The sequence below is a fragment of the Propithecus coquereli genome, unplaced genomic scaffold (assembly GCF_000956105.1).
Source record: "Propithecus coquereli isolate 6110/MARCELLA unplaced genomic scaffold, Pcoq_1.0 Scaffold79, whole genome shotgun sequence".
In the NCBI taxonomy this organism is placed as follows: domain Eukaryota; kingdom Metazoa; phylum Chordata; class Mammalia; order Primates; family Indriidae; genus Propithecus; species Propithecus coquereli.
In genome coordinates, this window is record NW_012154062.1 from 4,233,187 (window position 1) to 4,256,122 (window position 22,936).

At 38.4% G+C, this 22,936-nt stretch overlaps 1 protein-coding gene across 1 annotated transcript in view; it reads left to right on the forward strand.

Annotated features, from left to right (window-relative positions):
• Positions 1-22,936, forward strand: part of XPO7 (exportin 7) — a 79,373-nt gene that overhangs the window by 39,018 nt on the left and 17,419 nt on the right. The window contains 13 exon segments of the mRNA XM_012663008.1: positions 3,143-3,289; positions 5,733-5,826; positions 6,372-6,538; positions 8,133-8,198; positions 10,553-10,657; positions 12,251-12,416; positions 13,233-13,306; positions 14,899-15,018; positions 16,275-16,421; positions 17,418-17,590; positions 19,939-20,132; positions 20,597-20,702; positions 22,728-22,863. Coding sequence (XP_012518462.1) covers positions 3,143-3,289; positions 5,733-5,826; positions 6,372-6,538; positions 8,133-8,198; positions 10,553-10,657; positions 12,251-12,416; positions 13,233-13,306; positions 14,899-15,018; positions 16,275-16,421; positions 17,418-17,590; positions 19,939-20,132; positions 20,597-20,702; positions 22,728-22,863 — 1,695 coding nt within the window.

The window sequence follows — 22,936 nt, forward strand, 5'->3', positions numbered from 1 at the left end:
CATCAGCCTCGCTCACAGCAACCCCAAACTCCTGGGCTTAAGGAATCCTTCTGCCTCAGCCTCCCAAGTAGCTGGGACTACAGGCATGCGCCACCATGCCCGGCTAATTTTTTCTATATATTTTTAGTTGTCCAGCTAATTTCTTTGTATTTTTTTAGTAGAGACGGGGTCTCGCTCTTGCTCAGGCTGGTCTCAAACTCCTGACCTCGAGCTATCCTCCCACCTAGGCCTCCCAAAGTGCTAGGATTACAGGCATGAGCCACTGCCCCCAGCCTGAAGTACTAGTTTTAATAGCTAATCAAATAATTGTGTAGGATAAATTATTTCATGCTAGGTCCAAAAAAAAATGGTGATTCAGAATAACCTAACCATTAGATTTGCTTTGGAAACACTAGCAACCAAAAGAGCATAAATGTAAACGTCTCACTCAATTCTCTCTCCTCCCGTGGGTAATACGGGCAACCCAAATAAAATGACCCTGTGTTTTTTAGATGTTTCCACTAATTGTTTGGGAAAACAAAATTGTTTCCCATTTCTTCTTCTGGCAACAAAGAAATGGAGCTGTAGTTCTTGAAATTGTTTGTGTAAATGATCAAATTACTTTTTTGTTTTTTAAACAGTCTTGTTTCCTGAGCTGAGAACTCATTACCAGACTTACCCTGCAGTATGTTTTGTCTGCTAAATTAAAGCAAATCAAAACAAAACAACAGCAACAAAAAAAGCCCACCATAACCTGCATTTAGGTTTTTAGCAGTAAGGAACTACCTGTGACAGATGCTTAGCTATTGTCATGTGAACAGCTTTGTTGTAATAAACATAAACAAGAGTTGCAGTGGGGAGCTATGGGAACTGATTGATCAGACTTTGAGAAGCATCATTATCCCTTAAGCAGCGGGACTGTTTAGGGAGTGTCTGTTAAGGAGGTTGGAAAGCTCAAAGTGTGTGATGGCTGCAGCTGCTGCTCTGCATTCCTGGTACCAGAGTTTATCGCTGGCTTTTCAGTTTTAGTTACAGTGTCCTGCTGGTGATATCTTCTGTGTTACCTATTTTTTTAAATAATTTGTTCCTTTTCTGTTAAGTGAATCATTTTATAGGAGGGGAAAACCAGACTTCACAAAAAAAACCTTGTGAAGGAGATTTAATCCCGTGCTTAGGAATGTGGGATTTATAATTAAACTGATTCGGTTTTCAGTAGGGTCTTGAGCCAGTACTGCCAAGCATAAAAATGACTTTTACATGTATTTCATGGAATGTATGTAATAGGCCTTGTCTTCTATTTCTTGTGTTTATAAGCCATATGAAAAACTCAGGCAGTGCTTATAGAACTTCACTGTTTGAGATCTGACTTTGCAACTGCAGTTTTCTCTGTGCTTTTGGATTGAAGGAGGCAGTGAGTGGGACCCCTAGAAGTCAGAAACAAGTGAAACGTAAGCCTAGTCAAGTCCTAAGGTTTTGAAGGGGGGGCTTGTTTGTTTTGTTTTGAGGACAGGGTTGTTTTTGTCCTTTTGGGGGCTCTCTGGAGTGAGACTTAGGATCTTAGAGTGTCAGTATTCATTTTTCTTGTTTCCTTTAGGTTAATGTTGGAAATTTATCAATCAGGTTGAGTAAAATAGGAATCCTACCCAAAGGGCTTTCCTGCTTAGTGGAGAAGCTGTGATTTATAAAGTCACAGCATAATGAAATAAAATGATAATGAAAAGCCTTGGGCAGACTGGCTGTGTAATGTATTTTAGGCAGTTTACACAGGTTGGTTTGTTTAATTATTATTATTTTTGTTCTTGTCAGAATTGTCATTTCTAATAGTAGGATCCTTCAAACTGTTTAAACCAAATCTTGCTTGCTACTGGTGAAAATTGCTTCCGATTTCTTCTTAAAGTCCAAACCGTTCCTTTAAAGCCTAACAGATGTTTACTTTCCTCTTCCATCAGTGAAAGCTAATAGTATATTCTTAACTAGTTCCTTCTCTCTTCCTTTAAACACCACGTTAAGTGGAAGTAGCTTTGCATCGCTTTGGCTTTTTTGACCAAAGCACACACCCATACCCCTCCCTATCTCCCTGGAACTGGTTCAAGGTTTGGAGAGAAGGATTTGCTTGGCGGTGTTTCCCTTCTCTTATCTGTGAGTGAGCATATGCTAGGGTTGAATTTATTTTGACCCTTTAAATTTGGAACTGAAGCAAGAGTTTAAAGTACAACTGAAGAGTCTGCCGAACTTTAGACATGAGGGATCCAGGGAGGAAGGTGCGTACGTATATTCTGAAGCTTTCTCATAGATTTTCTCGTAGAAGTGACCATCTTTATACATATATATCATTGTAAGCTAATAACTACTACTCAGAGGAAAGATATTTTATTTAATTTTTTTTATTTTTTATTTATTTATTTTTTTGAGACAGAGTCTGGCTCTGTTGCCTGGGCTAAAGTGCTGTGGCGTCAGCCTAGCTCACAGCAACCTCAAACTCCTGGGCTCAAGCAATCCTTCTGCCTCAGCCTCCCCGAGTAGATGGGAGTACAGGCACATGCTACCATGCCTGTCTAATTTTTTCTCTATATATTTTTAGTTGTCCAGATAATTTCTTTCTACTTTTAGTAGAGATGGGAGTCTTGCTCTTGCTCAGGCTGGTCTGGAACTCCTGACCTTGAGCGATCCTCCCACCTGGGCCTCCCAGAGTGCTAGGATTACAAGCGTGAGCCACCACGCCCAGCCAAGATATTTTAAACTATATAAAGATATATGTGGCACTAACATCATATGTTTATGTGCCTGATTTTAGTAGCAATTGCTGTAGTATTTCATACTTTTAAAATGATGACAGAATAAGTAAATTCTGAATTTTTATTTGAAAGCCTTTTGGAAAAACTTAGAAAGATGGGCATTTGCAGGGGGAAAAAATGTATTATTTGTGATTTGTCTCCAAGTGAATGACTGAAAAAGTATATAGATATTTTAATTATTCTATCATTTTCTCTTCTAAAGCATCAAATGAAGAGAGCTACAAATGGTTATTATTAGATAAAGACTGTCCAGGTTCTCCTCAGAGTTGAGAAGCAATTCTCTTTTATCTTTGTCCAGTAATTCTGAGCACAGTTCCTTGCATATATAGTAGGCTGGACTGATTTCTTTCCTGACTGATCTTTTTCAGAGCCTGGCCCAACTAGAAAATCTGTGCAAACAGCTGTATGAAACAACAGATACAACCACTCGACTCCAGGCAGAGAAAGCCTTGGTTGAATTTACCAACAGTCCCGATTGCCTGAGCAAGTGCCAGCTACTCCTCGAAAGAGGAAGTGTACGTAAGATGTAAAAAATTCTAAAGGATACTGGAGGCTTAGGAAATGGTATTCTGTTCTAACGTTAGGGATGGATTGGGCTAGTTCTGTTCCCTGATTCTTGTAGGTGTCCCTGACTTCTTAATTTTACCTTTGAAAAGCACCATACCTGCCAGGTGGGCAAGAAAACCCATATAGCCTCATCAGGAAAATCTTCGAACATAATCCTGCCATTTTTCATCTTGAATCAAATTTCTGAAACATGTTTTGTGTGTTTACACTTAAGCGCCACCTCCTGTTCTTTTCAGAAGAAGACAGGGCTGTATGTAAATGACCTTTTGTATCCAAAGTCCTTGTCACTGTGCAAGAGCCTCATTCTTGGTGTTTTTCTCCTCTCTGCCATAGCTGCTGCTTAGTGCCTTACGAGTCCAGGGAAAAATGACCTTGACAATAAAAGTTACAAGATGTAGGATTTAAAATGGAATTAGAACCTCCTCCAGCATAATAGTGGCATCGCAGTGATAAAATAATGCTTCTAATGAGACATAATTTGATAAAATTACTATTTTTGGTGAGATGGAAGTCTAAGGAAGGGTAAGATCCCCCAGGGTACCATGAAAGGGCACTGAGAGAGTCAGAATCCCAGCTAGACAGTAGCAGCAAGTACCAGCCTTCTTTCAGCAAAGCAGTGACATAATCAAGTGTCGCCCTCCTATTTTCCTAATGCTCAAACAACTTTCTAGGCATGTATTTGTCTTGTTTCACAGATGAAAGGGACGACACTAAAAAAAGTACAAATGTTAGTCATTATTATTATGAAGAAGTGATAATATAGTATTATATCCTGAACAACAGTGTAGCCCTAAAGAATTGGCTAATAAAAATTTACTTTCGAAAAAGTATCCTCAAGACTGGAATGAAATGTGAAAAAATGAAAGCAGTTAATTTGTTGAGAGGGTAGAATTCTAGATGACTTCATTTTTGAATTTTCATTACTATTATAATATTGTTTATGCAATAAATAGAACAAATTATAGTTGGCTAAAATTATCTCTTGGTAGCTGAGTGATCTAATTCTTTTTTCAGCTGTCTGAATAATACAAGGTCATGTTCAGAGATTGTGTGGTGGTCTAAGTTTTGCATATGTAATTTTTTGTATATTTCTTTTAAATCACTTGGTCTTTGGATTAATCCACTTACACTTGTCCTATGGGAGATGCACAGCTAGCTCTTCAGCTGACTCCTGCTGGAACCCCACAGTAAAATCTCTAGTACTGAACTCCAGCTCCTCCTCATTGACAGTCAGCAGGCTGGAAGAAAATTGGATTGGTGCAATACTAAAAGCATAAAAGCACTTAATTATGGTGGATTCTTAGTTTTTAATCTCTCTATTGACTTCTTAGTGATTTGGTAGACTTATTGAAATTAAACTACTTACACATTGTGTAATATGTCGTTATAGTTATACATTACATACTATAATGATAGTAGCCTCTCTTGCATATTAATGGTTTGACCACATCTGCTTTAACAAATCAGTCTAAGCCATGTTCAGGTGTGTTGAACAGAAATCACTTGTCAAAGTCACTTTTATAGATTTTTTTTTCTTAATCTTAAATTTTTATAGCTGGTAGTATTATGTAATACTAACATAAATGGATAGCCTACGGTGTTAAGAACTTTTACTTTAATGGAAAATTATCCTTGACCCTTGAATAAATTATTTTTACTGGTTCTTAGTCTGTTCCTGTTACGTGACATTATACAGTATAGCCACATGGAGGAATTCTTGCATGGTTCCTTCTTATATATTGTGATCAAATGGAATGCTTTGATTCTCCATAAGGTTAAAATTCATTAAAAGCCACATTTGAGACTGTGATGATGCCATTCCATTGCTTAGGGCATACTTTTTCTTTCTCACAAATAATTGTTATGAAGTTTTCTTCATTCCCCAGCTCTGTAGTTTATTGATAGCTATGCTGATGGGAAGATCTAACTTAGGGATTAACTATATAGCATAGTGCGGTGGTTCCCTCTAATACTTGTCTTTTTTTTTCTTTCTTATACCATACTATAGAAATATTTTGAGGTGAAACATTTTGAAACTTCATTTTAACAGATATTGAAGGAAGGAGATTTCTTGGATTAAATGAGAGAAGAGATTTTTGTTCTAAGGATCTGATATTTTTCTGCAAAGATGCCCTCCAGGGTCGGTCCCTCACAGTGAAGCAGATACCCACATTGGATTCAGTGCCCCTTGTTCATGGCTGAAGTCAGCTAAATAAGCATTATGCTATGTGGGGCTCATTTTTCCTCAGAGTTACCCTCCAAAATCCAGAGGATCAAATATAGAAAAACCGAATGCCTTCTCTTGAATCTGAGCACAGATCTCCAAGTAAAAAACCCTATGACTAACTTACCCAGTATAATTTTAAGTCCTCTTTCTCCCTCTTTTCACAGTCATCTTACTCCCAGTTACTGGCAGCTACATGCCTTACCAAGCTTGTATCACGCACAAACAACCCCCTACCATTGGAACAACGAATAGATATTCGTAAGTAGAGCATTTACCGTTCTGTCTTGAAGAAATTAGTTTAATTAATGGTGTGCTGGTAATAGTTAACTCTGTGTGCTTGTTTGATAATGGCTGACATTGCTAATCGTACAGAATATCTAGAATCCAGGTTTTTTCCAGAATTTTGGGCTTATGAAAGTGCAGAGGACACAATACAATTACTTCTAAATAAAGCCTAAATGATCCCTTTTGTTGTCAAGAGATTACTTTCATACAGTCTTTATTGCCACTAGTAACTAAGTAAAACATTGTTAAGGATTTTGAATTCTGGGTAGACCACATTATTTAGCTATGTAGGGGTAAATTCAAGGCAGCTATACTTCAAACTCTTCATTGTGACAGTATGAAATTCTGAATTAGAAAGCCTACTAATAATCTTAAATTTGAGGTCCCACTTTAGGAATTAAGGGAGCTTAGGGTAAAAATAGTCTAAATTTACCATTTCTTGGCCATTTAGCATGTTTAAAGATTATACACCTTTCTCTGGCAGAGCTTTCTGTTATGTGGATTGTTTTGCTTTCTAGGGAACTATGTGCTTAACTACCTTGCCACTCGGCCAAAGTTGGCTACTTTCGTGACACAAGCACTTATTCAGTTATATGCCAGAATCACAAAACTGGGCTGGTTTGACTGTCAGAAGGATGACTATGTCTTCAGAAATGCAATCACAGATGTCACGAGGTTTTTACAGGTATGATGTATATATTCGATATAATAGGAATGGGAGAAGCAACATATATATACTTACATGCTTATCTGCTGTTTGAAAAATTACACAAAATAGAATTATTTGATATGGTCTCTTCTGCGTCTTTTTTACCCTTATGTGTTTGCATGTCAGCCAAACAAACCCTGCCTCGTTCTTCTGAATGCCTACATACTATTCCAAGCTAAAACACCATAATTTAATTAATCTTTTATAGATGGACATTTACTTTGTTGCTATTTTTTAGCTGTTAAAATAAATATTTAAGTGACTATCCCAGTACCTTTTTTTTTTTTTTTTTTTTTTTTTTGAGACAGGAGCCCAATTCTCGTCCCTTTTTTTTTTTTTTTTTTTGTGAGACAGGGTCACATTCTGTGACCCCGGCTAGAGTGTAGTGGTACTATCATAGTTCAGCGTAACCTCAAATTCCTGCATTCAAGCAGTCCTCTCACCTCAATCTCCGGAGCAGTTGGGACTACAGACATGCATCACCACACCTAGCTAATGTTTTTGTGATATTTTTGAATAAGTGTGTTTGTAAGGTGAATTCCTAGCCTTGGAAATTAATCAAAGGGATATGTATTTTTTTTTTTTTTTTTACTTTGCAAAATATTTCCAGATTACCCTCAAAAATGTTATATACAGTCATACACTGCATAATGATGTTTTGGCCAATGACAGGCAGCATATGTGGCAGTGGACCTGCAGGATTATAATAGAGCTGAAAAATTCCTGTCACCTAGTGATGTAGCCATCGTAGTACAACACATTACCTTTTCTATGCTTAGATACACTTACCATTGTGCTACAGTTGCCTATAGTATTATTAGTATTACTCAGTGTAATAATACACTGTACATGTTTGTAGCCTAGGAGCAAAAGGCCATACCACATAGCCTAGGTGTGTAGTAGGCTGTGCCATCTAGGTTTCTGTAAGTACACTCTGTGATGTTCACACAATGATGAAATCGCCTAACCATGCATTCCTCAGAACATATCCCCATCATTAAGCAATGCATGACTATACCTAATTTATTACTTCCACCAGCAGTTTGTAAGAGTGCCTACTTTCCTATATCTCAGCCCTGGAAGCTAAACTTTATCATTTTTCCAATTTAATAAGCGAAAAGAATTGGTATCTCATTGTTTGGGTTACAAGTGAGACTGGACAAATTTCCATGTGTTTATTTACTGCTTATATTTGTTTTTCTATGAACTTCTATTTATGTCTTATACCCATTTTTTTCTTAGATTCTTTGCCATCTTACTGTTGTATATAGTCTCTTTGTAAATTATGTTACTCATTTGTCATTTACCTTATAAATGTGTTTTGAAGTTTATCTTTTTAGAATGTGTATGCTATAATGCTTACAGGAATTTTTAAAATATAAAAGTTTTAAATGTTGATGAAGTCAGATTTATCAGTCTTCCTTAATGGCACTTAGGTTTTATATCCAGCGAAGCAACAGTTTTAAGCTATAATTCCTTACTACCTTGTCTAGGTGACACAGGAATCTGTTATTCAAAAGTATGAGTGCATTGCAAATGCCAATTCTTTCTACCTTACTTTTTTTACCAGGATAGTGTTGAATACTGCATCATTGGTGTCACGATTTTATCTCAGCTAACCAATGAAATTAATCAAGTAAGTGCTACAGCCTTCCTCATTGAAGTAAGTGCAATATTTTTTCTTAGTATTGGTGTTTTCTGCTGTGTGTGGGATGATCTTTTTTGGCAGTTGTGTGCTTTTGCGGTAAGTGATTAATGCCCTTTGAAACAAAATAGTTCAATTGGGTTTTCCTCTGTAAGTTCAGCCTACTTCAGTTTTCGTCCTGGTCTGCTTCTGTCTCCAGAATATTTTACCCTCCCATCTCAGCTTTCCTTATTGATATTAATGTTCATTTTAGAGATGAGAGTGATGGAGAGTGATGTTCATAAGTCAAAACCATAGTGAAATGCTACCCTGCTAATGAAAGAGAATAACTCCAAAAAAGGGATTATAAAAGTGGAACCAGCATCATTTGTGTGCCCTTTCTGCTCCTGTGTACATTAATATGTGTTATAATCATTTAAAAATCAGTTCCCGTGTACTACTATTAAATATTTTGCTGGTAATCTTTTCAGAATGGATGAAACATTCTGCTAAATACCAATTAATTTTTTAGTCATTGATGTCACAGAATGCTACAGAGGAAATACCAGTGGCTTTCTTTTGCTCTGGCTATTATTTTTTCAGTCATTTACTTTCGTATCCCACTAAAATTTTATAATTATTGAACAGGCCAGTATTAATATTAGTTGTAATATCTCACCCGTGTCTGCATATTAAATACATTAGCATTACTGTTGCTGTTGCTCATAATTATGCAGACATTTTTATTAACGCTGAGAAATTTTAACTGTGACCTGGTGCTATGCTAAATGTATTAGCTTATAGCCTATTAAATCTAGAGTCCACATTGTGTTTTCTGTCACATGCAGTCCCCATTGTGATCAGTAATTATCACAATAATAATAGTTTACACTTTGGAGTGATTCCTATGTGCCACTGCTTCTTATAACAGTCCAATAAGGTATGTGCTGTGGTTACCTTATTTCTGGATAAGGAAACTGAGGCACATAAAAATTAAATAATTTGCCTCTGGTTTCCCAGTTAGTAAGCAACAGTATCTAAATTCGAACCCAGACAATCTCATTCTAGAGCCTGTGTTTTTAACAGCTAACTTACTGTTTAACCACTGTTACCTTTGCGGTAGGAGAGCGCATGCATTAACTAAGCACGGAGATTGTGGGCTTAATGTCATCCCCTTTCAAGTTTGTCTTCACAAGCTACATCAATGTTGGTATTTAAAAAAAAAAAAAAGACCATTTTCAAGATTTTACTTGTCTTTTTTAGAAAACGGTGAAATTATGTGTAGTATACTTAATGTGCTAACATTCTATTATGCTCATTATAACAGATTATATACAATTTAGAAAGACCTTTATTATGTTAAGACATACACGATAACATAGTGACACTGGAGCTAGAATCAGAATATTTTGAACCTCTAAGTCACTTTAATTTTCCATTATTTTTTGGTTGTCAGATTCAAAGCAGAAAGTATGTTTCTGTCACCATTCCTATTTGAATTTAGAAATAAAATCAAGGAAGACTTGATTGTCAGAAATCTTGCTGCACTACTCTTTAATGTGGCAGAAACAGAATGAGCCTCCTCTTGGATGAAGTGATGATATATAGGAGAGATTTAAGCTTTCAATAAGTGGTTGGACTAAAAATATCCTTGGCAACCTTGAAATTCGTTTATTCCACATATTGAGTGCCTTCTATGTGTTAGGAATATAGGGCATACTAAAGAAGTAAAAGGTGTAGTTCTTGGCCACAAAAAAATTTATAATTTAGCTGAAAAGACAATAACAGAGGGATGAGTGAGAGACTGATACGGCCATTTAAATTAAGTTTTCACTTCCGTGGTATAGACTATATGTTGACTAGGTTAACGAAGGAAGAAATATTACAGGCTACTGTCATTTATCTTAAGTTCATGACTGTTAATGACTGTTTTGGGAAATTCTCTAGTAACTTCAGCTTTGAGGGGATGCTTTTAAAGTTGTTTTTTACTCAAATCCAAGCCTTATTACTCTGTTTTTGAGACTAAGCCACAAAAACGACATGACAGTAATTATTAGCAATGTCTGCCAACAATTTGTTAAGTTTTACCTCCCTGAGAACAGAGGAAAATAAGGATTTGCAGTTAAGATACTCATCCCTGCTTTTGCTTTTCCTCCGTAAGCTAGAGAGAACATCCTAGCTAGCTGTTAGCAGCCTACTGTCCTCTGCAGCCTTTCCCTAGCTATGCCCTCACAATAATTTAAATGTTTAAAATGTATTTTGTATCGATGTTGCTTTTATTGGAAGTCTTTCTAGTTTATGTGAAGTCTACATGAAAAATTCTTTCTTTACAATTCTTTGTATTGGTTTACTCTTTTTCTGCACAGGCAGACACCACCCATCCTTTAACCAAGCACAGAAAAATAGCCTCTTCTTTTCGAGATTCATCATTATTTGATATCTTCACACTTTCCTGCAATTTACTAAAACAGGTGAGAATGTAGTTTGGGTCATGCTTTCCTGTTTCTTTTAGAAGGATGGTAATGGGTGGGAACTTGTTAAATGTCAGCTCCTAACTAACCCCATGGGAGTTTATACATCTCTTTCATCGTCATTGTCTCTCACATGATACACTTCTCAGAGGTATTGGAGAAACTTGGCAGATTGACCACTGAAGTTAGAGAAGGGTTGTAATTTCCCTATTTCAGATCTATTCCCGTAGGTAAAGAGCAATAAGTGAGCATTTATCCCATGCTCCTATCTTAAAGGAACCGAGTTTACTACAGAGTTTGAAATTTTGTTGCTTGGTGGTTGTTGTTGTTTTTTAACCACATAAAATCTTTCTGTACAGAATGAAAGCATGTTAGTTTTATGGTGTTTGGATTCTTAGTGCTCTGAAAGCAGGTTTAGACTACATTGTTAGCATACAAAAACTAGGCGGGCTTCTCTGTCCCCTGCTGAGTTAAGAGCAGCAAATAAACAAGCAACATCTGTAAGGAAAAGTAGATTTTGAATTTTTAACATTCATTTAGATTTAATAACCCGAAGGGGTAGACAGTATCACATAAGGAAATTACTTGTTTTAAAACAGAAAGTTGGTGTTTCAATTCATTTATTGATAGAGTTAAACTAAGAAAGAAATGTTAACCTAAGGGCTCTACACATTTATATCCGAGTTTGAGTGCTTTGTCCCTGTGAAAAGCTAAATGGGATTAGCCTCTGGCTTTTTGCTCATTTGGGGGTTTTTGTCCTCTTTTTACTGCATTTCCCAATTGTAGTTTTAGAAGCCAAGTTTGGATTCTTTCTGTTGTCCCAGTTAATGATATCCATCTTTTCCTTAATTACTTAGTTTTCTCTCAGAATTCCCAGACAATCCTTAGGTTAGCCAACCTGCGTGCCAAAAGCTCTTGTTTCCCCTGGAAGGGAAAACTTTTGACAAAACTAAGGATTGACTCTTCTTAATTGATACTGATAATCAAGAACAGATATTTAGCCAGCACTGAGGCTCACCTCGTCTACCCTTGGAATCTGACAACCCCAGTAGCTGTGGACCAGTATTTAGCTGTAGTCTGCAGGGACACTGCAGATGAATAAATAGAATTCAATGATGATTTTGTTTTAATTCTGTTTTGAAAGATTTTTGGCGATGGTGCTGTTAAAAAGAGGAAGGAGGGTAGGGCAGGGTGTAAAACTCCCTCAGAATTCCCTGCAGAATTTAATCCTAGCCCTGTCTAGAAATAACTAGGATCTCTCATGCCAGTGAAATCACCACACATCCATATTGCTTCAGAATTCTCTGGGGCCATAATGTCTACCACATGTGAAGAATAAGTGTTAAAAGGGGGCTCTCTTTAAATACCAGCTTCATGTTTTTATTGTATATATGTTTTAATAGTAGCTAATAGGAGCTAAGTATTTTTATAATAATATTAAGGTGACAGAAGTATAGCGTCTTTGACCGGGGCATTTTATTGTGCTGAAGTAGAGCCCTCCTTTTCTGGCTTAACAGCTTTTTCATGGGTCTGGGAGCAAACTAGGAAGAGAGGAGTGATTGTTTGGGGCTCATTATGTGGTAATTTTTACAGGCTTCAGGAAAGAATCTAAACTTGAATGATGAAAGTCAGCATGGCTTGCTCATGCAACTGCTCAAACTCACTCACAACTGCCTAAATTTTGATTTCATCGGCACTTCTACTGATGAGTCCTCAGATGACCTGTGTACAGTACAGATTCCCACCAGCTGGAGATCAGGTAACAGAACACGCACCCCCCTAACACAGTCTGCCACTCAACTCTACAGTGTCCATAAGATGGATGATCTAAAGAACCCCTAGCAATCCCTTGTTTATTCTGAGAGAGAATTTAGAATTTTAATGTCTATTTTTATAACATGGGGGCAAGATTGTTGGAGGAATCTCATATATCCCCCAGCATGGGAGAACTCTTTACGTTACTGATTAACACAGCAGTCAGTCCCCAACATTTTTGGCACCAGTTTCATGGAAGACAGTTCCATGGACTGGGACCAGTTCCATGGACTGGGAATGGGGTGGGGGGGGGCCCCTGTGGTGCAGAGCTCAGGTGGTGATGCTTGGCCTGTTTCCTAACAGGCCATGGACCAGTAATGGACCAAGGCTCAGGGATTGGGGACTACAGTGTATATTTCACCTTCTTGCATTATCACCTAGAGACTTCTGTTTTCTGTTTATTTAGGGTAATACCTATCTTTAAAAACAAAACAAAGCAAAAGAATTTCTACTTGTGTTTGTTTTTATGTTCCAAAAGAATAAAATTTTAAATTCTTGCTGTGGACAGAGGTGCTTGGATTGTCTTAAGTTCCCTGAGAATCAAAAGAATGAATCTATTTTTTAGAGGAGCTAAAACTAGTACTTTAAAAAAAAGGAAAACCAAAATGCCCCTATTAGCTTATTACTTTCTAAGGAAATAAATATTACGTAACATAAGTAAGCAGGGGAAATGGTCTGTAATATATAGTACCAGAAGTATGCCAGTAGCAATATGCATACATAATAAAGTTATGTCTTTTATCTTTTTTTTCCCCCCCAGCATTCTTAGATTCTTCAACTCTGCAGCTGTTTTTTGATCTGTATCATTCCATCCCTCCTTCATTTTCACCTTTGGTGAGTCAGGACCACAGTTTCTAAAGCAAACCTATTTCTATAAAGTAGAAATGGTGAATGAGCCTTATGTTCATTTTGTTTTTTAAAATCATAGAAGTGAAGCATAAAAATACTAGGTTTAGTTATCTAGCCTTTTGAGATTAAGTTTGTAGCCTAAAGGTTCTATCAATAAAGTCTAATTATTTTTAAATTATTCCTGTCTGATGGCCAATTCCTACAAATGGTCAAGCTCTTTTGGTCTCGTCTCGTATCTGATTTTATACCATGCCTCAAATTGCCACAGGCTACAGTGTGAGGATTCACCTAATACTGTCTAGTTGAACCATTAAGATTGTCCTGACTGAGAAAATCCCTCAGGTATACATTAGTGATAAATGGAAACTGTAGTAGGAATCCTAATTTGCATACTTAGTCTGAATAACATTTGAAAGCTATCAGAAATGGTGTATTTCTCCTTTAAAACAATAATTAACCTGAAATCTCAAAATTCATACAGGTTCTAATATACTGTTGGTCTGGTATTCCAGATTGTTGGTCTAAAACACTGTTATATACAACATATATAAAGGAAACAGAGTAAAACAATGAATGTTTTCGTAGAGTTTCTGCAGTAAATTACTTTCCTGGCCATTGTAGTACTTTTCCAAATTAATATAGACCTTTGCTTTAGTAGAAACATGAATTCAGTGTTGTCTTGTGTATCATTAAGGTTATTACAGGAAAAGGTAATGTGGTTAAGAGGGGTAATTAATGAAAGGACTATTTGCAAAGGGGTCAGCAAAATTAAGGGACTCCCACAGGGAGTGGTGATGCACGCCTCTAGGGGTGGCAGTGGGGAGCCTCAGAGGGCAAGTGAAGGAAACCCCAAAGCTGTGTCTTTGCGGGGGGCTATACAACAAGAGCTACAGCCATCAGGAGAGAAGCCCTGGCACCCCACAACCAGCTGGAGAGTGGGGAGAGGGTCCCTTTTTCCTTCTGCCCTCTGATCTGCTGGTACTTTCCATTGTTTGAAGCCAGCTACAAGCCAGAGGGCAAGGGAGCTTGGCTGTTGTCCTGGACAGAGGTCAGCCTCCCAGGGAACAGCAGAGTGGAGAAGGATAGAAAGTGGATCTGGAGGTACAAACAGAGAATATAAATATCTAGCACAGTGGGGGAAAGGAGAAAATGTTTTCAGTGTGAAAGCTGTTTTTTTCAGAGCATAGATCTAATGTGGTTATTTCATTATAGCAATACATAGCAAAGCCTGATTAGTCAAAAGGCCTTAATAAAACAAACCAAAAAACCCCTAAACCTACAGCTTTATTTAAAATGTGAAGCACTTGATACTTTCAAGCCTTAAGTACATACCTTAGCAAGAATCAAAGAAGCCATTGAAGTGGTCAAAGAGTAATACCTAAGGGAATTTCCAAAGTGAGTTTAACTAGTTGCTGTGATCAGCTTGGCTCTAATGCTCTTTTCTTTCTTTCTTTCTTTCTTTATTCAAAGCTCTTTCAGATATCCTAAAGAAGAATATTATAGGAGGGGGAAGTTCTGGTGAAAATAGCTGTACCATCTTTTTAATCAGTTGTGTTGGGGTTGTGTCCTGCTTTCAGGTATTGTCCTGCTTAGTGCAGATCGCCTCAGTCAGAAGGTCCCTGTTCAACAATGCAGAGAGGGCCAAGTTTCTCTCCCACCTTGTCGATGGTGTTAAACGAATACTGGAAAATCCACAGGTAAGCTTTTTGAGAATTTGTTTACATATGCAATTAGTATATACCTAGCCACTATGAGTCAGAAGGAATTCCATCCAGAGGCCACACTTTGCAGAAATCCCAGAAAACAGTTTGTTGTGCTATTCTTTGGAAGATATATGTGAATCTATATTCGTAGGCAAATTCTGAGAATATTTACCCAAAAGAGGAGCTTGTATCTTTCACCTTCAGAAATGCAATAGTTGTGAGAAAGGGATCGCTTTGATAAAGGAAGATAAATAAGGATGGAGCTAGTCATTTTCCCCTAAGAGCTGAAGAATCTAAAGTTTGTTTTTTATTTTTGTTTATATTTTTTAAAAATGTATATTAGTAACCTAAGTGTATAGGGCTGCTCTGAGGTGGGAAGGTAGATATTTCTCCTTCAAATATTCATTCTGTAACTCAGTTGCCCTTTTTTTCTTTTTCAGCCAACATATACCTTTTTTCAAAGTGTCACATCTCTATACTAGGAAAAAATCATAAAAGCAGTTTGTTTTTAAATATACGCAGTTCTTTCACCTTTTTTAAAAATTCACTTATTCATTCAACAAATGGTACTGAGCATCTAGTATGTGCCAGGGTATACAGTGGTGAACAAAACAGTCTCTGCCTTCATGTGCTAATAGAGGAAGTCATCCATAAGGAAACATAAATTAAACATACTAGTATAATATGTAAATAAATAAATATTTGATATAAGTATAGAATAAAATCTATAAACCTATCAATATATGGATAAATTTATTATATTAATGATCTGAATATATGAAACATTTGCATTTAATATAACTTTGCCACTGTAGGTTAGTTGTGCTTAATGATCAGTTTGACAGATGTGAAAATGACAATTTCATGAGATTTCCTTTGTGAGGAGCGAACAGGCCAGTCACGGCTCTGTGTTGTGCCCGTTTCAGCCACAGTCAGCTTTACAACCTCAGACAAGCCGTGTGCTCCTTCTGGGTTTCCGTTTCAAATTCTGTCAGTTGAGGCTAATAATCCCGTCTCACATCTTGATTATTATGAACAGAAGAAATAATAAATGTGACTGTTCCTTATGAAAATGACTTCTAAAAAAATGTTTTTAAACATTATACAGATATATTATTCTGAATTATAACCTGCAGCCGAGAAATTAAGTAGATTCCTCTCGTTCCCCCATGCCATCCCAAATATATGTCATTCTTGAAGTATGGTGAATCACATTTTACATTTTATTTTTCTCCTGTGCTGTTTGCCAGAGTTTATCAGACCCAAACAATTACCATGAGTTCTGCAGACTGCTGGCCCGGTTGAAGAGTAACTATCAGCTGGGAGAATTGGTAAAGGTGGAAAACTATCCTGAGGTCATCCGATTGATAGCTAACTTCACAGTGACCAGCCTGCAGGTTTGTCTCTTATGGCTTATGGCCTAAACATTGGAATCTATTCTCTTGCTCATTGGTTTTAACTTTATAAGAATGTTCTTTTTTGAGGGACAGGTGTAGTGGCTCATGCCTGTAATCCTAGCACTCTGGGAGGCTGAGGCGGGAGAATGTCTTGAGGTTAGAAGTTCAAGACCAGCCTAAGTAAGAGCAAAACCCCGTCTCTGCTAAAAATAGAAAAATAAGCCTGGCATGGTGGTGTGCATCTGTAGTCCAGCTACTCGGGAGGCTGAGGCAGGAGGATCGCTTGAGCCCAGGAGTTTGAGGTTGTAGTTACAATGACGCCACTGCACTCTAGCCCAGGTGACAGAGCAAGACTCTGTCTCAAAAAAAAAATGTTCCCTTTTTTCTTGGCAGAGGTGACTATAAGCATAGGATAACCTGCAGCCTATCATTTACACTAACAAAAGTGCAGGGAATGTCGTCACAGGAACAAGTGGGAATTAACATTTAGATTTAAAGCAGAGAGAATTCCCTCCTAATCACCCCCCAAAGACAAGGTTGGAATAGGGAACTTGACAAAAGAGTTAGTGCCCTCTCTTTTTTAGTCATGTAATACAGAACAGTGGATTTCATCAGTCATCTAGAAGATGAAAAAATACAGGTGCTTACGTCTTACCTCTGTAATTTCTGGTTCACTAGGTTCAGGGTAGAGCCTTGGCCTCTGTGTCTAACAGGTTCTCCAGGTGACTCTCATGCATACTAATGTTTGAGGCTCATTTACATAAGGCTTTCCTTGTGGTGAGGTTTACACAACCAGTGTAGAACAGCTTTTCTTGTTAGATGCTTAATCTCCGAAATACTGATAAACACATTAAACTAGTTGCTATATACAGAACAAAGCCCATAAAAATCTATTCTCTTTTTTTAAAAGAAGTCTTTATGCATTGTGTCAGGTGGTATGGAACTGATGTGTACAGAAATGAAAAATATGCCTTCTGCTCTTTTGGTTTTCCCTAGCACTGGGAATTTGCCCCAAATAGTGTGCACTATCTTCTGAGCCTATGGCAGCGGCTGGCAGCCTCTGTGCCATACGTCAAAGCCACAGAGCCCCACATGCTGGAAACTTACACTCCTGAGGTCACCAAAGCCTACATCACATCCCGGTTGGAGTCTGTGCACATCATACTGAGGTAAAGAAACTTGGGCGGCCTCCCTCATTTCCCCACCAGCAGCCTGCTGTCAGACTTGCTAGAGCTCAGACACCCAGTTGGGGTTTTGGTGGGGGTCTTATTGAAGTTAATACTGTTAGTGGTCCTTTTGCCTTGTCAGCAGAGTAGCATAATGAGAGCATAAAGTCTGACGGAATGGTCTTACCTCTTTACCCTCCTATTCATGTCCCATTTTGTCATCCATAGCAATGTCTTTGAATACAAAGTACGTCTGTGTAATGTTTGTCCTTGCCACTGATATTCTTTAAATGTGAGAAACATTTATAGGATGTAGATGATAAGAATTATAATGTGTAAGTTATAGGTACTTCATGTGAACTCCTAAAGAAATAAGTAGATAAAGATTACACAATGTAGTTATCAATTCTAATTCCAGAGCTTACTAGAACTCATAAGAATTCTAGGCAACTGATTATTGATTGCATTACAGTTACGGCAGGGCTGACCGAGAATAGACGAAGAGACACACACACAGAGATTTTGGCAATATAGGTTTTATATGCCAGCCGGCAAGGCTCAGAGGGGAATTTGGTCTCCCCAAATTCTGAGCAGCAGACAAAGAGCATTGCAGTCTTTTATACACTGTGCTTAAGGAGGAGGGACACGGCTACAACAGGGTTAACTTTAGAGAGGCAGGGTCCTGAGCCACTTTACAACCTGGTACACTGCTTGCTACAGGTGATTTATGAGGGGAAAGGTCACAGGGCAGGAGAGGAGGAGGGGCATAGTCACAACAGGGTTAACTTTAGTGAGGCAGGATCCTGAGCCACTTTACAACCTGGTATGCTAATTTCTACAGGTGATTTATGAGGGCAAAGGCACAGGGGAGGAGGGGGCCCAGGTAAGGATCGCAAGGGAAAAAAAGCCCGGTAGTAGAATTTCTAAGAATTCCTCTTTAGTGGAATTTTCCAGTCTTCCACTTCATTACATTAACATGGTTTCTGTCTACCTTGACTATTAACTGGACCAGAAACCTGTAGCTAAAGAAATGTCAGGCCCTTTCAAAAGTGACGTATATTATATGAAGTTAACCTTTGTTTAGGGGCCTTTCTTGTATAGTTTTTCATTGGCTGTTTGTTTCTCAGAGGAATTTATTTGGACTCTGAGGATCTGAGATCCTTTTAAAGTCAGATTCTTAATTTGCTCTGAGTTAAATGCATTTAATTGTCATGAATTGTAGTCTTAACTGTTTAGAACTTGAATTATTTCAAAAGCTGAGTATTCGTGTAGTTCACTAGAAAGCATTGTTCTGTCAGCTCCATAGCTTCTGTTCCTGGCTTCAGTGAGGGCTTGTTGGGGAGTGGGTGAGTGTGTGGGCTCTGAACCCAGATAGCCAGTTAATAGCTGCATGCTCTTAAGGCAGGGTTCTCAGTTTCCTTATTTGTAAACTACAAATAATAATAGGCCTGTCTCACAAGGTTCTTACAAGGATTAAATTAATATGACCTGGCACAGTGTGTAGCACATGGTAAGCACAGTCAGCTGCTGGTTGTAGTAGTGGTGGTGGAGGTGCTGCTGTTGGCATTGTCATACTGTGATATGCCAGTAAGGAAAGCTCGTCACTGGACAAGACGTTAAAATCTAGGAGCCAGTGATAAGGCAAGACCTAGTATGGACCCACAGCACCTCCTCTGCAATTCTGAAATCCAGGATGTGAAAACTAAAGTTTCTCATTGGTTTTGTACCAAAATTCACTTGGCAGCAAAACTTGACGTGAGCTGATTGATAGGAGACCATTTATAGAGGTTTTTTTTTTTTTAATCCTACTTAGTATGATATTTCATAATATTCATACATTTTGCTACAGGAATACTGAGTTTGATATGCCACAAAGCCCATTAAGGATTTTACATTACATGGTGGAAGCGTCATATTGCCCTCCTCAAATCTGAAAGCTTCTCAATTCCAAACACATCTGGCCCCAGTGGCCTCACACAGAGGACTGTGTACTTATAGTCCCAAAGTTTACGATAGTCAGAAACAGGTGAAAGATTTAGAGCTAAGAGCCCAGAGAGATGAGAAGCATAGGACTGTGAGGTTCAAGGCAGACAGATGTTAAGGGAGGGACTTTCACATTGGAAGATTGGATGCCACCAAGCAGAATATACCTCAGGACACAGACTGATTCTAGGGCAGAGACATCTGCCTTCTGACTTAATATTCTTGGGAAAAAGCAGTGTTAGGGTATGATACAGGCCTCTACCATTGGAAATGGTGGCTAAATTAAGAAGAAAGGGAGCTGCTGCATCAACACGGAAATCAATAGGCATATTTTAAGAGAGCTGCTTTCTTTCTTCCCTTGGGAATAGAGATGGCCTGGAAGACCCACTGGAGGATACGGGTCTGGTCCAGCAGCAGTTGGACCAGCTGTCTACCATTGGGCGTTGTGAGTACGAGAAGACATGTGCGCTCCTTGTGCAGTTGTTTGACCAGTCGGCCCAGTCCTACCAGGAGCTGCTCCAGAGCGCCAGCGCAAGCCCAATGGACATTGCGGTGCAGGAGGGTGAGTGTGCAGCGTGCAGGGAACTCTCGACCTGGGAAGGGATGTTGTCAGACCCCTTCTCGCATTGCCACCTCTTTCCCGCCTGCCCCCCCAGAGGAAGATTCTTTCATCATCAGTTACCTCCATATACACAAAAGAATACTCATGAATGAATAAATGCCACAGGGGACTAGGGAAGAGGAACTGAAATCCTGTCTGCAATATGTATCTTTAACTCTAAAGAAATACCGCAATCTAAAAATAATGGCCTTGTCTGATATAGGAACATTGATTATCTAATGAATTTCCTCCTTGGCATCACCTTTACCAGAGCAGAGTAGTAGCTATCCTCTGTAAAAAAAAAAAAAAAGTAAGACTTAATGGCTTTACCATAGTGTTCTTAAGATTAAGGAAGCTCATAGTGAGGAATGTCTTCATGAAATTATCACTGGAGGTGACACTGATGGGTCTTCCTCCTGCTACAGGAAGGCTGACGTGGCTGGTTTACATTATTGGAGCAGTGATTGGTGGCCGGGTTTCTTTTGCCAGCACTGACGAGCAGGACGCTATGGATGGTGAGCTTGTCTGTCGGTAAGTGCTCCCCCAGCAGCTCTCCGTTCCGCTTCTCTGACCATTCTCCCACCCGTTTGGGTCCTCTTAATGCTTTTCTCCCCGTTTACAGAACACAGTCTTGGGAAACTGATTCCCCGTGAAAACGAAGCCTTCAAGTCTTTCATAAGTGCAGCAAGAACTCTGCCTATGATCGTTATTGAAAAAACATTTTGGCAATAATTCAGCAAGGAAATGATGGGTACACAATTAGGAAAACTAAATTGGAATGTAGCTATTAGTTCTGTTTAAGGACAATATCTCAGAGTTAGTAAAACGCAGACTGCTTTTACCATACCAAAAGAAGTCTAATAGGAAACTGTGGTTCTTCAGAGATGACCAAAGATGGAATTACAGTTTCTATAGCCTTTCAAATCTCTTGGCAATAGACTTGTCCACCTACAGGATTTCAGGTTATTTTTTATCTGTGGAATTCTCATTTTATTAAAATCTTTTAAATGAGCATCAAAGCTTATTGAAAATTTATCTTTCTAATTTGAAGGGGGGAGAAATGAAACATAATTAGTGATTTCTAAAAATTTACCTAACAGAAATAAAAAGGCAGGATTTTTTAGTACTCTGAAATAGAAGTTCTCAAACCATTTGATCTTAGGACACTTTACCCTTTTAAAAAGTATTGAGGACTTCAAAGAGTGTTTAGTTTCTTTAAAAATATATATTTATTTTAAAATAATAGCAAGCCCATTTCATGTTAACATAAATAATATATTTTTATGAAAAATAACTATTTTCCAAAAAAATTAATGAGTGGCATTGTTTTACAGTTGTACAAATCTCTTTAATGTCTGGCATAATAGAAGTTGGCTGGATTCTCATGTTTGCTTCTGCATTCGTTCTGTTGTGATACCACATCTTGAAGCCTCTGGGAAACCCTACATACCCTCATATGAGAATGCAAGTGAAAAAGGCAAAAAATGTTTTAGTATTATTATGAAAATGGTTTTGTGACCTTACAGAGAGCCACTACCTTAAAGAGTTCTAAGCTTTGAATTGAATTGAATACATTTTAACCTGATGCTTAGGCTGTATAGGTCTGCACACACCTCAGTCTGTAACTCTCCTGTTCCAAAATCCACATCTGTCTCTGTCCACCACCATTTTGTTCATCAGATGCCCATTTGTCTTAGGAGCCTTAATCCTGACAGAAGTTTCCATGGCATTGTCCTACTTGCATTTTTTGAAGAGTTGAGCAAAATTGTAATAAGAATGACATCTAATACCTTTCTGATTCTGCAGCCTGGTATGACACTGTGTGTGTCATAATATAAATTTAGTTTAGGCAATGTCTTGCATACTGGTTGTCAGCTTGCATGTAATAACACAGTGATCAAGTCTAATTTGCTCATGATATGTCACAAATAGTTTGTTACCTATTCTCACACTATCAAAATGTCAAGTGACTCACTTATAACATCATTGTTATTCAGCATTCACTCATTTGCATGCCAATATGCTTTCTTTTGGGGAGAGGGATAGAGGGGACAGGGGTGAAGTCACAGGTAGTGTATCTGCTGTTTGTCTCTGGAAGTCTCACCTGCATGTGAACATCATCCTTCACGCGTCTCCATTCCTTTCATGGCTCTGTGAGAAAAAAGATTGACAACTACTGGTCTAGCCCAGTCTCCCGCATTTATAAATAGATAGACGAACAGGGATGCAGAAAATTGCTGTGCCCTAGGTCTCACAGAAGTTTCAGGAAAGACCATTACCCCTCATGCCGGCATTTTTTTTAAGCTGATTATGAGTTCTGACCCAGTCTCCCTATCTCAGTGGATAAACATCTAACCATTCGTTCCTCAGCTGTGGTTTCTGTTGTGGAGCAAGGAGAATTTTGTTTCCTCACCAGAGTTTAGAACCTGCAGACCATGCCTTTCAGATAGGATGGGTAAGGAGAACAGGCATATGCAACTATTTTGGGGTCCTTGGATTGTCTAGAGTCCTCCAGATATCCTGCTGTTGAGAGAATCATTGCTCCTCTTCCTCTAGGGTGCTCCAGCTGATGAACTTAACAGATTCTCGCTTGGCGCAGGCCGGTAACGAGAAGCTAGAATTGGCCATGCTGAGCTTTTTTGAGCAATTTCGTAAGATCTACATTGGGGACCAGGTGCAGAAGTCCTCTAAGGTAACAGACTTTCAGATGGCTCCATTTAGCTCTCACTTCTCACTTGTGGGGTTGCTGATTGAGGGAAATAGTT